The 14,123-nt window shown below is 41.6% G+C and overlaps 1 protein-coding gene across 3 annotated transcripts in view; it reads right to left on the bottom strand.

Moving 5' to 3' along the window:
• Positions 1-14,123, bottom strand: part of PLEKHH1 (pleckstrin homology, MyTH4 and FERM domain containing H1) — a 50,914-nt gene that overhangs the window by 15,775 nt on the left and 21,016 nt on the right. For all 3 annotated transcript variants that reach the window (XM_048064983.2, XM_066997696.1, XM_066997697.1), the window contains exons 7-18: positions 11,022-12,025; positions 8,567-8,645; positions 7,831-7,919; positions 7,150-7,300; positions 6,004-6,143; positions 5,340-5,450; positions 4,877-4,963; positions 3,656-3,817; positions 2,867-2,947; positions 1,725-1,904; positions 1,485-1,593; positions 459-571 (exon numbers count right to left, since the gene is read on the bottom strand). In XM_048064983.2, coding sequence (XP_047920940.1) covers positions 459-571; positions 1,485-1,593; positions 1,725-1,904; positions 2,867-2,947; positions 3,656-3,817; positions 4,877-4,963; positions 5,340-5,450; positions 6,004-6,143; positions 7,150-7,300; positions 7,831-7,919; positions 8,567-8,645; positions 11,022-12,025 — 2,306 coding nt within the window. The remainder of the gene's footprint in view (positions 1-458; positions 572-1,484; positions 1,594-1,724; positions 1,905-2,866; positions 2,948-3,655; positions 3,818-4,876; positions 4,964-5,339; positions 5,451-6,003; positions 6,144-7,149; positions 7,301-7,830; positions 7,920-8,566; positions 8,646-11,021; positions 12,026-14,123) is intronic.

The following is a 14,123-nucleotide window of genomic DNA, read 5'->3' on the forward strand; positions in this document are numbered from 1 at the left end:
ACTAAAACGTTATCCCTCCCTTTTTACAGCCGCGGCAACTGGGAAATTTACTTAACCTTCCCCAGCCTGAGGAGCTCACAATCAGCAGAAGAATCAGGAAAATGTGCTTCCTGCTTTCCATGTCTGCCTTTATTTTGCTAAGGCTATCCAGTCTTAGTGTGGATCCTACTGTCAGTCCAGCTGTTAGAGAGGGAAGAGGAAGGCAAGGCTAACTTCGAAGCATACAGCCTTTGTGGGACATTGCTTCTAGCTCCAGATTACCTACAAGGAGAAGTTAAAAACTTCCAAGAATGGGTGACGCCTTAGGTTGACAGTTTTATTGTAATTAAATGACCCGGCAGGCCTGTCTAAAGCAACCAATGGTGACAGTAAGTGCTGTGACTAACAACAATATGACTAATGGTTTTGCCCCAACAACTGAGCAAAGTAGCTGAGAACTGTGTAATGTCTCTAAGTACCTTGAAAAGTTTCAGAGCTTCAGTCTGCAGAGCCTCAGATGGGAGAGTGGTGAGGGATGTGTGCAACCCATCCTTACTGTAGCACAACATAGGATGTTTCCACAGAGGAGAATCTGAAGCAGCAGAGAGGCAAAAACATGCACTGTCAGAAACAGAAGATACCTAACAGTCCCCATGTTGAAAAAGAGCCTTGCTGAACTGGCAGAGCACCCTGGGAAGCTGCACTGCCCCATTCCATATTTATTTTTGGAGCCACTGATCTTATCAATGCCTGCCGTGAACAAGGGGTCACCAGCAGCATTAATCAGCAGCAGAAAGGACTTCCATCCACAACCCTGCTGTCAGAACTTCTCATCAGCTGGATTCTGATGAGAAACTGCTCAGCTGTGTACTCAAATGAGACATATGCTCTGCCAAGGCAGCCACACGCTATGGGGAACTTTGTTAACACAAATTACTACTCTAAATAAGGTTTGCAGACAAGTGTAGGAATGTGTGTGTGCAGGAAAGAGTATTAAGTACAAATGCACGTGTTAATACACATTTGAGAACACGGTGCACAAACATATGTAAATGAGTGAATACCAAAGATGAGGAGGAACAGACAAGTATGGATGTATGTCTGAGGGTTTATGCACGTGGACAGAGGAACAGATGTGAAGGCAAGTGTCAGTGTGTGCACTCAGAAGAAAGCACGTGTTTGTACAGTCAAGATTCCCACAAAAGGAAAATCAGGACCAACAATTACAGGAAAAATTAAAGCTCCACTTCTTAATTTTAATGAATGTTACAGAAGATTCAGATGCTTTGATAAACAACATAACAATGTGACAGATTTGTCTAATTTCACTACAATGCCTGTACCCTCTCAAGCTGTTACTGTGGAAGTAGGGGTGAAATGCAGCACATCATGCTGTTCTACTGAGAATCCCCTTTCCTCACTTTTGGCTGGATTAAAATGGAGAATTGAAATTATCCCTCCTTACGCTTTTCTACCATGAAAAACAGTTTGTGGTTTCTACTTACTAGGGTCTCCCTCTGCATCCAACAGTTTTCCAATGAGTTGTTCGTATGATGTTCCCACTGTGGCATTACTGCTACCAGCTGCTACTGTCAGATGGTACAGCCAGGTATTCTAGGCATAAGGATGAAAACAGCGTGGGTCAACTTGGATCTTGTTTTCTACAAACACTTTCAGCCTATATTCCCCATTTGTTGGCTGATCCCAAAAAGACTCTTGCTCTCCAAAAGGACTGCCATTTTTACCTTCTCATGTTTTGTGCGAATGAGTAAGTACGTGGGACTCTGGTCTTGTGGGTGAATCACCAAAGTGCAGTGGGATGAGAGAAGTCCTCCACCAGTGGCTTCATAATCTTCATCAGAGTCACAGGAACGGTCCACTTCTTCCACCTTGGACTCACGCAAAGGCAGATGTCCTAAGGGACACTAGAAGGAGGAAGCAAGCTAGGTAAGTATAGTTAGTATATAAATATGGACAGGAACACTGGGATAGAAAACCCCGTTCAAAATGTTAGCAGTTCTGTAAAACGTAAGGAACTAACTATAATTCACTGCCTAGCTAATATAATTATATCCTCTTATATCATTTCTATAGAACCTTCTCCAAGTAAAGTACTTTAAAACTCTGGTACTACCACATTTCTTGCAGGGGCATCTACAGGTCAGACTGAGAACATGCAAATAAAAAATATGATCTTTTCCATAAATCATTGCCCTCCTCTCATTATACTTATTGGTTGTGTTTACATCATTGGCTTTCCAATGTAGGATGTGTTTTCTGATGGTCAACTGTTCAGTATCTTGAGCTACTGGATCCTGACCCTGGTCTTATTTTCTACTGGAAAATAAGTACTTTTAAAATTACATAAAGAGGTAGATTGAGACACAGAGGGTATCTGCTGTGCTAGCTCTGAAGGTCAATTCCAAATATGAGTCACAGTATTCCTTGATACGCTAAAACATGTGTTTAGACAAAATAATGGAACACTGGGCCAAGCTTCCAGAAATGGAAGAACTGATTAAATGACCTTCCTCTTTCCATATTGTTGTTGCTCCTTCTTTTCATGACAGTATGCAGAATATACTGGCTACTGTATAAAACAGCCTGCGCTAAAGCTTTCACAAGGCCAAATGTAGATAGTGAGAAACAAGATACATACTGATCGCAGAAAGAGCAGTCACTTGCCTTTTAAGTCTTTTGTAATTTTATTTTATTTTTTTAGCTATTTCAGAAATAATATATTCTTCTCATGGATAAGAGGCTATTAGAAAGGGAAGTAAAGCCAAGGAATATTTTGAAGCAGTAGAGACAGAAGCAGTAAAAGGAAAGAAAGTTTCATAAGAAATGGGAATGAAGGGTTCAAGAACAAGAAGGGAAAATGAATTACCTTATCCTCATGATTTCGATAGTAGTAAAAAGTTTTTCCAATCAGTGCACACCAGACCAGCTTAGAGTGACCATGCTTGACCTATACGGAAGACAGAGAAATACATACTGTTTTTAACATCAGCAGTACTGCTGGCACAACTTTCTAGAATTTCTATTTTCAATTCAATTCTGTTACAATCTTGCATATATTATTTGTTCTACGTAAATATAAGCTCCTCTCAAAACATACAGGGCCCCATTTTCAAAAGCAGGTAGGTACATCCCATCTAAGTGGATGGGACATAGGTGCTTGTGGAAGATAATGTATGGAAATGGCATAAAGCAGATTAATTTCCAGCCACTGTACTTTATACACTTGCAGTCTGTTATTATGGAAATAAATGCTTTGTTAGAACATATAAGCCATTTCTTTGAAACTGTCCTATACCAAAAAGTTCAGATTAGGTAAATGTCACACTTAACACTTTCCTGGGTTTTGTTTGTTTAAACTCTGAAGCGTTGTGAGTTCTGTTGAAGAAAAGCCTCCATAAGCTATATATGTTACTACTCACTATTTGACAAAGTCAGTATCTCTCAGTAGCCTTGTTTGTCCTATTCCTTATCACTCATACAAACCTTCCTCTCTGACATGCAGAGGAATACTGTCATATTATTGTCACTTTCTTGTCACATTCTTCTAGGGGGTATTGAAATACTAATTTATTGCTGACGTTTATTGTGCAAACCAAGAGGCTGGTACACTGTCAATACTGAGGTAAACTGAATAAAGTCAAAAGCAGTATTTTACCTTGGTGAGCCAGCCTTTCACGGTAGGTTTAGCATCACTGTGAGGAACACCAACAGGACTGGTCACTTGCACTCTAAGGATGCTCTGTAGGACATGAATCCATTCCTCCAGGATGTTGGGAGAGTCTGCTGTCAGGAAGTAGGTTCTCTTCTCTGTCATGAGCTGGAAGGAAAAGTAGTGAGGAAGTACAAATCTGCATACCTACACAATTATTTTTTCAGCTGCTGAGTCTCATTATCCCATACAGACTATTTTTTGGTGGTTGAGGAGAGATTTTTTTTTATAAGAAAAAAGCTGCTAACTCTCAATGCCCAAATGAAAGATCTGGAACTCATATATATGAAACAAATTCCCATGAGCTCTCTTGGGCATTGCGGCTCTCTCATACTGTCTTGTTTCTCAGTGCTGCTGCTAATTTTTTCATTTTAAAGGTGGCTGCATGAATATTTTTTGCATCCTTCACATTGTATTGCCTTTTGCCTTAAATAGTTAGTTACTCTTTGAGAGGCAAGACACTGGATTTAAGAGTATTGAGCCTTAGCGACTTCGATTTCATAAAGGCAGAAGGTAGCTCACAGACCAGGCCATGTGCCTTTCAGTCAGAGTATGACAGAAACTTCAGTGACTCCTATACAATGTCCTTTAACAATATTGACTTAAAAGCCCAGTGATGGGCTAACTTTTAATGCTTTGGAAACTGAATTACAATAGCAATCCAAAGCTTTAGATTTTTCTTCAGATCATCCAGACGGAATCATAGAATGGTTTGGGTTGGAAGGGATCTTTAAAGATCATCTAGTCAAACCCCCCTGCCATGGCAGGGACATCTTTCACTAGATTACACGTGCAAAGTCAGGCTGGAGATCTTGAGAGAGGAGTGTCTCAGAGAAGATCCTATGTATGCTCTAGCTCTAGGTCTTCTAAGAATGACTTTTCCCACAGATTTCAAGCTCTCAGTGTCAACTGCAAAAAGAAAGTGCTACAGTTTAAAACAAAATAAAAATAAATGAGAATTTCTTTCAATGTCAAAAAGCTGTATTTTGGTTACAATTTCCCCATTATTTATAAAGCTAACTGCCTGGCTGTTGCCACAAATACAGGAGGCAGATAAAGTTAGCTCTTATCAGCTGAGATGTACAGTGTTACTCTGCCTGAAATAAGCTTTCAATCACCCAGCCATCAAGCGTGTGGTTACCTGCAGGATGAAAAAGCAATGCTTACCTGGAATGTTTGGGACCCTTCACCTCTGACAATTTGGCACGAGGAATTCAGCTCCATCTGCCCTTGTGGTTTGCGGATAACATCGCTCTGGGGAAAGAAAAGCCAACAACTCTTTCAGTAGGAAGAAATTACATGAGTCTCAGAGTACCTAACTGCAGCATTAACTAAATAAATAAATGTGCATATTTATGTCATCTGTACAAAGTTAACCAGTAGGCGCCAAACTTCTGCCTTTGTGAACAACCATTCAACTCCTGGAAACTGCCACCACAAAAAGCTTCACTGCCTGAGCACAGGATCCATGGTTGAGCCTGTGGGTCAGATACAAAACTCTGACAGGGCATTTTGGGGAAAGCTTGTCCATGGCTGCCCAATCTGCCAGTGCTACCAATCTGGAACTCATTCTGCAGGCAGCCTTCCTCCTGAGCCTTCACATAGGAGTAAACATATCTCAGTGACTCACCGGAGACTTGTAGTACATGATTTGTCCATTTCTTAAAACAAACCATCGTCTCTTCCACATCTTCACCTGACTGCCCATTTTCAGCAAGTAACCTGATTTCTCCATGGATTCCTGGAGGGCAAAGAGCAAGGTGGGGTTATCTTGCACCTCTCACGCTTCCATGCAAATAACAGTATGAAACTGAGCTCAGACATCTGCTGTATCTCTGTCAGGTTTCTCTTTACATCGTCAGATGGGATAAGCATTCATCCAAGGTCAGCGCTCTTTGCTCAGTTTGAGCAAACTCAACTTTCTAAGCAGCTGTAAACACTGCGTGAAGAAGGCACTATCATTTCTTCCGCTTTCCTCTGAATTTCCAAACTTGTTTTGTCACGAAAGTATAAGGCCATCATTAAAGGAGAGCATGACCACAGGAAAACAGTACAGGTTGTCAGGAAAGAATACAGCCCTCAATGCTTGTGCTGTTATCTGACCATGTAACAGAAGTTGCACCTTCTTCTGAAGCCTAAGGTGGCATCTTTTGTTACAAACCAGCCGGACCAACAGTCCAGTATACTATACTATCATTTTGCGTCAGAGAACTCAATATATTGTAGATATCATTTTCTCTTTCATGGCCAAGGCCCTCTTTGTACCCCCTCACAACTGACGTAGCAAGACTTACAGTGCAGATTCCACCGTCAGTGGAATAGGAAGATGTCCGCTGTAGCTTATGTTCTGGCTCTGAATAGTCCCCATCCATGGAGTAGGCATCAGGAGGGATGGCATAGTCACTCTCAGAGCTCAGTGAGGACATAGAAACACCTGTTCAAAATAAAAGAAAGAATTAGAATCATAGCTAAGCAGAAGTAGGCTTGGGTGTAACTTGCACCTAGATAATGAGCACTCTGAAAATGTTTTTAAGTCCACCATTAAGGCTCCTTAGCTCAGGAAGAATACATCAGATCAGACTTTGGAAACTCACATTACACTAATCAAACTTTTGAGACTTTTTTTCCTAGGAAGACAAGCAGTGAGAAAGTTCTGGATACTAACAGTGAAATAAATCTGCTGTTGAATAAATAGAGATAAAAATCAACAGACTTCTTATCTAAAGCATAGACGACATGTTTTCGGTCTGGAAACATCCATTATAAAGCCTCAGTCCTCTCCCATTCAAACCAAAGGCTCCATCACCAGCAAGTGGGCTTTGCTTTTTATGAATCTTCCACCACTGGTGGGCATTGCCCACACATCAACCTATGCATCACAACAAAAATTAAACTACATTTAGCGAGGTTATATCTTACTGATTGCCAATTGTAATGAGTATTCCACTCTAGGACCCAGTTTGACCTTCCCAGAAATCAAGGAAAACTGTCCTAGCTAGGACCCAAATTACTTGATGCCTCTCAAAGATTGGAAAAATTTGCTTCCTGGTCAAGGAATCATCAGTCAGTGATAGAGACAAAAACAAACAAACAAACAAACAAACACACTATTTTCTTTAATGTGTCAATATTGGCTTGCTTGCAAGAAGTCATAGAAAATGTATTGATGGTTCACTCAATGTATGATTAATTTGGAAAATAATCCTTCCCACAATCTTAGCTTAGCAACTGTCTGTATGGAAAACTACCAGCAGCAAAATCCATCTGAAAGGACAGGTTTCTACTAAAGCTACTGATGCCTGCATGTATGCTGTGTCAAGTTGTTAGCATCACCAAGGCAGCGCATTTGCCTGCTTGTCACTGACGACACTGTTCAGGACACCTCGCCTCATCTGGGGGGATAGCATTCATGCAGCACAGTAGCAAGACTCCCACTTTACCTCTTTTCACTGCACGAGGGCTGCCCGGCATGCTAGCTTTCCTGTTTTCAGATCCAGCAGTAGAATTCCTGAAGCTGGCATGGGAGCCACAGTCATCATCAGAGCCCGAAGACTCATCTAAGAAAGGCACGTTGCTGATCTGTGTGGCTTTCTGGAAAACAGAAAATTTGTAAGGAAAGAGTTTCTCCAGGCCCATCTCTTCTCATAAGGAGACAGCAATCAAAGCAGGCCCTTGCTTTTCACATTGCTTTGACCACTGCTGTCCCAGGGCTCCTCATTTCCTCCCCTTCTAGTCTGTGAACTTCCAAGCTGGACTTTCTAGTCCCATCTGTTTGGGTCTCCTTTGATTATACCCTCTTATTGTTCCACAAACCTAATTCTTCCCCTTGAGCTCTCAAGATTCCTCTTCCATTTCATTCTATAGACTACATCCACCATCAGCCCTAGGCTTCTACAGCTTCATGATGCATACTGCAGCTTCGCGGACCAAAACTTGCCGCAGCGTTGTGTATTTCTAAATACTTTAATGATCTGCTGCTCCTTCTGCATTCCTTTGGTCTCCAGTCCTTCCTAGCATTCTCTTTCTTTCCTTCTCTGCACAGCTTCACCCCATTCTCTCTCAAATTAGTGGTAGCCCCGGCCCATGCTTTTCATAAGAAGAAAAGTGAGATAGCTCCTTACCCCCTTCAGCGTAGTGTAGACTGGCACTGCCATGTTTCTGTGGATGAGACCGGTAAATGGCCCAGAAGCTGAACGTGAGAAATTTGAAACTGGGAAAATTCAGAGAGAGAGCAAGAGAATAAATAATACAACCTGGTGAAAAGAAGCAGGTTTTAATGGAGAGGTGCATATACGTGTGTACCTCGTGTAGAGACTTCAGAATACAATGGAAGAAGACTGTCATCCTGGACAATGTGGCCCCAGACAGGCTAGCAGATGTGTTATTAATTACATACAACTACCAGAGGCAGCTGCAATGTTCTCTTCATTTAGCCGGTAACACTTCTTACCCACCCCATGCTCCCCATGGTATGATTGCAGACCATGTCCAAACAGGTAAAAGCCATCATGGGCAATCTGTTCCCACCCTCACTGGGACCCATTTCATGGCTACTTTCCTCTTCCACATCGGTTCACAAACAGGGGAAAGTAATGGTGAAATCACAAGGCTAAAAGCAGGTCACAACCATGCTGGGGCAGAACAGTTTCAATGAAGTGAGGAAGGAGATAAGAGCCCCCTGAAGATGTTACTGAAAGTGGGGCACTAAGAGCCCAGCACTAGCCATCCCCAGGATCACATATACCTTCAGCCCTTCCTTTCTCTATCATGGCTACTTGTGAAATCAAATTTACTTTGAAAACAGACAGATGCTCAGGTCCCATACTGTCACCCCCTTTAAAGATGTCTTGAACTTACAGCAGCTGGAAGCGTCGTTCACAGCGGCTGCTTCAGACAGCCTCATGCCAGACTTGGCCATATCATAGATTCGACTTTCCTGGAACAATAATACCATGAACAGCAATGGTCAGTCAAAAACACCATTCCTGCAGGAAAAAAATGCTCATGTCACAGAATCACATAACCCTTTGGGGCAAGAAGGAATGTCCCTCTACGAAAACTTGCTCCATTTCACCAGATGTTGGGTAAATGACCATTAGTGGAAACGTGCATGTGCGTGTGATTCCCTGAATCACATCAGACTTGGTTTAGAAGTGCTACAGATGACACCCAGACTGGGACGCCTACATGCAATTGTCAATAAATAATTGCATCACAACATATAAAAGGTATTTTTTCCTCTTTTATGAGCAATGCATTAAAATGAATCAAGAACAGCCCTAAAATAGAACAAATTATTGAGTCACCACCTGCAAAGGGTTCCCATTCTCTGATAAGGGAATGAAAGAAAGACCTGGAATGTTCTTGATAAGCTTGTGTCTCGGTTATAACAACACATGGAGCTTTCAGTACAAAGGATCTCCAAGTGCTTCACAAATTAAAAAAATTCCAAGGGGGGGGACTCAAACCTGTAACTAAGTATAATGTTCTAAAACATCAACCATTCTAAAATGGATAAAATCAAAGCTAGAAGTCTGAATCCTCTTGCTGTTCCTTAAAGCATACAATCACTATTGGGTAGCATGCCTAATACGTATACGCCAATGTACCCGAAGACTGCAAAGTCAAGCACACCAAAAAAAGAAGTAACAGAATTCGTATTTTCTGCATACTTATGCAATGTGATTTAGCCTCTAATGAAATATGTGCAGTTTTTTTTCCCCAGATACTTCCTATTCAGGGCACAAAATGGACATTTCTTACTAATTAATCTACTATTTAATATTCTATTAATACTTAGATACACTCATCTGACTGTGGCCTGAAACCAAAACAATGGATTTTCTCATAAGCTTTCCTGTGGTGTTCCTGAGTATAATATTGTAATGCTTCACAAACATTAATCGCAGATTTTACAGAAACACTGGGAGGGACGTTGATGTGTGTTATCCCTAAGAAATACTTATATCTCTTAGATATCTAAGACGAATTCAGAACTAGGTTCTTTCAAGTACCCACTGTCTTTGGAGTACCTATTCTGAGATGTCCATGACCTGACTTTCTGAGAATTTAGCATCATATAACATTGTCTGCAATGAAAACTACTGAATACAGTTACAGCAGATAGACCGTTCAGCATTTCTCTAATCAAACTTAATTGCCAGTCTCCAGTTGGACATTCAGAAAGCACGCGTGTGGGTAGCTAGCAATCACCTGTGAAAAATTTAGCTTACGGGACTGGAAGAACCTTACATGGGAACTCTAGATTAAAGAAAGGGACAGAAGCCAATCTCAGATTTATTTCCCTTCTTTCAAATGAGTGCATTGCCCATGACACCCTTCTGACTTCTGCAACAAATAAAATATCTTGAAAACTGCAGTTTCTTCACTACACTGTCCAGCTTCATTCCCAACACAGCTCCATACAATGGGCTGAATAACAAGAGATTCCTTCAGAAAACCAGCTATGATTATACTGGGGTTTAGACTGGTATCATAAAGGACACATCCAAAGATCACAAATTAAGTTTTTGTATTAAAAAAAAAAACAACACACATAATAAAACATGACGATTAACACAGTGCTTGACTTTGCACCTTCAATAAACCACTTGTTTGTCTATGCCTTTAAAAAAGCAAACTGAAAAAAAAACCTGATTTATCTCCTGGGATACTATATTGATTTTCACCAAGTTTTATCAGTTGGATTGACACATTAGCAAAAACACAGCCCTCTGAACTAAGAGGTAACTGAAGGTGACAATAACAGACCTCTCTCTCACATAAAATAAGCAATAAGACATGTATACTCAACTTTACCAATTGTTTTCACGAAATTTTCCTGATAGCAAAAGAATACCATGAGATAGGAATGCTGACATCTAGTCCACATATCTGTTCTTGTATTTACGGCTTCTTCTGACCCTGAACTTACCTGGTCTAGTCCATTCACTTTCACTTAAAACTTTTTTTTTCTTTCTTTTTTTTTAATCTTAAACATATAACAACAGAGCTATACTTTTGATGACCCATAAGGACCAGCCACAATGCAGCATCTATTGAATTTTGTTTTTACTTGTTTCTTGAGTACTATATATATATATACATATTTTAATAAAGGGAAGAGAAACAATAAAATTGTCAGTGGAAGTAGCATGTCCCATCCTTGGAACTGCCAGACTAGGTGGTTCGGAAATGTGATTTATGTCACAAGGAAATGATTGTTTGAGACCAAAAGCTGTTCTAGGCTAACTACCAGGCACTACTCAAAGATGAACAGCAACTCTCAGACTGGTGTCCTTGCGTTTCTTACCCATGACGGGAATCTGTGCAGCGGTGGTGTGGGAGGTTTACCTCCTGGATCAAGTATGCCAGCCTCAGAACTCACAGCTTCTCTCTTTGCAGTTAAGTGCTTGATCTCATACATTCCAGCTTCTTCCCTCACCAGGCCACCTTCCGTCTCCATCTTCTCCAGCACCCTATAATCATCAATGTCTGTTTCCTCCACTGGCCCATGGCAGACTGGGGAGTCTGTTATGGGCTGGAAGGTGCTAGCCTCTAAGCTCGTTACACGATGGAAAGAACCAGCACCTGACTGTGGTTGGCTGTAATGTCTCTTGGCTAGTTGGATACTGTCTCTTGGTGCATTGGGAGTCCGTGTTTTTGGAAAGGTCATACTACTTCCCAGGCCACATTCCCGCCCTGGACAGACGGAACCTGCTGGAACAGCCGACGTTGACACAGCCAGGGGTGGCCCAGCAGTCTGTAGGGGGCCCTCAAGCATGCTCATTATTTCTCCTGAGGAAGTGGAATCCAGGCGGTGGGAACGGAACCTGGCACTCAGATCATCAGAGGAGCCAACTCCATCCAAAGACGTTTGTTGCAAGGTGCTCACAGTGTGATGGTTTCCCTCTAATGAAGACCGGAAAGTCCAAGCCTCAAGGATTTTTGTGGGCTCAGCTGGAGGGTCCAGAGACACAGGATCAGAGCACCCTAACCCGTGTTCAGAGCTTATGGTTGAAAATATGTCTTTCTCTGCAGAGAGATTCCAGCTTGATGGGTCAGACATGAGCTTCAGTGTGTTCTGAGAAAGCAGAGATTTATCCTCTCCATCCTCAGTGAAGGTGTCATTGGCAAGGACGATGCTTGTTGTAGAGAAAACATGTTTGGTAGGTCTTGTTTGACATACCTGCCTGAAACCAGGTGCAAGAAGCATAGATTTCTGGTCTATCTTCTCAGGTAAAGAAACCTGTGGTGCTCTGGACTTCAGAGAATTACAGCTCCAAAGAGATTTAAAGGGAGAAATGCTGGTCATACCTACAATGGAGGAGAATGTATGGTTAGGGCATTCAAATTCTTTATTGTCTAAAACGTTGCTTGCTAGCGTAAATTGCGTCAGCTGTATTTCAATAGCAGCCATAACTGGACAGGCTGTAGGAGGACCTTGGCCTCACTGTGACTACTGCCATCTCTCTTCTATTCTGTGGGGTCAGCTATAACAAAAGTGTTGGATATTTACAATTGGGAATGGTACAGAAAAGATTTATAGGAAACGATTAATAACTGTTAAATTAATCTCACAAAAGTGGAATTAAGGGGTACCTTATGAAATTATCAGGTGATGTGTTTGAAATTTGAAGAAGTAAGGTGGTGGTGTGGGTGTGGTGGTTTTTTTTTCCTTTTTTTCTTTTCCCCAAACATGGAAATGCAATGTTGCAGTGTCCAAAAGATTGGCCAGAAAAAGTAATTTCAGTGTCTACAAGTAACAGTTCAGGCAGAGCTTCTGACCTATGAAGTTCCTAACAAACTGACAGCAGAAGCTGGAAGGGTACATGAGAGACGGACAGCTCTACTGGCAGTGCTTTCTACATTCCTTCCTGCAGCTTCCCCAACGAACCGAAAGACAGGATACTGGCCTAGGCAAGCTTTCAGTCTAGCCCAGTACAGCAGTCCTTTCATGCCTAACTACAATCATGTCTCCTCCCCTAAGACAGCCATAAGAAGGACATGCACCTATCTACACAATACTTTGTCAAAAACCACCTAAGTAACCAGAACACTGCTTAGCACGGATCCTTTGACTTCAATTCTCCTGTTCAGTTCTACTGAATAGGAACTTTAGGGTATAAGAAAGCGTGGATAAAACTTGGAGTAGCAGAGGATATTACTGATCAGTGAAGCCTATGCTGAAGCCCTGCACTTTGCCCATGCTTCTTGTCCACCATGCCAAACTCCTGTGGTATCCCACAGGAGATTATAAACTCAGGCCTCTATTTCCTAGCACTAAGCTTAGGCAAGAAGGCCACAATTAACCTTGTGGTAGGTTCGGTCTTGCTTCTGTACAGTTGGGATAGGGACAAGAAACCTCAGGGATTAGCCACATCTGCAGTCCTATCTCAGTACCACAACACATCTGTGCCAAAACTCCTGCAAGGCTGAAAGAAGATTGGGAAGCAAAGCTCCGTGAATCTCTCTGGGCCAGACACACCAGCATTTTACTTCTGTTATCTGGAAATGGGAAGTTGTCTAGAATTTTGTCATTTTAATCTGTGGTTGTGAAAAAGCCTCATTATGTTTCTTCATGTCTAATCTTCTCAAGTACTCTTTTTCTAGATTAGCTAGATTTCCAGTGTTTGCTACTTAAGTATGCGTATGACCTCTGGCAGGATGGTGTGTGGTCACCAATCACTTCATGATTTTCACTTACCTTGGCATTTATATGTTACCTTATTGAAAAGCAACAACTCATAACAAGCTTTGGAATTCACAAAAAGCTGTGCAGAGTCACACTCACCATACATGACTGAAAATGCTGCCTGAACATCAAACTCTACAGGTATTGTTAAGAGGAAATAGAAACAAACTGAAGACACAAAGTAACAGAGGGAAGGACAAACAGCACAATAAATTATTGTTGATTGTGGAGAATTAAACCCATTTCTTGAAATACAGCTGAGAAAAACCAACCATCAGAGCTGTTGTGACCTTGGCACCCAAGGCACAAGAAACTGGATGCTACCTTAGCTATTCCTAACAGACAGGCCTGGCACACACTCTCCCCTGCCTCTGAGGCAAATCATTAGTCTAGACTGGAAAAAGGCCATTCATTTTAATTTTAAATATTACTGATATTTTTGCAGCTTCCTGGATGTGACAGGAGATTAAGCAGAAGAAGCTCTTATTATTAGCGTGGCAAGCAAAAAGATTTGTCCCTCTGCAGGGGCCTCTGGATTTAGCCTGGCATAGTAAAAAAAAAGTGGGATAAGAGGACAGGGTAGAACTGTTCATTGCCCAGAGCACTGGGCTACAGGGAACACTTAATACCAGATTATTAACGCAGCTTACCAGCCATTCTCTTTTTGTAAACAGTCAGAGTCAGAGGGGATGAGAAAAACCTATTCAATAAAGTATTTAG

This window comes from Anser cygnoides, chromosome 5 (assembly GCF_040182565.1).
Source record: "Anser cygnoides isolate HZ-2024a breed goose chromosome 5, Taihu_goose_T2T_genome, whole genome shotgun sequence".
Classification (NCBI taxonomy): domain Eukaryota; kingdom Metazoa; phylum Chordata; class Aves; order Anseriformes; family Anatidae; genus Anser; species Anser cygnoides.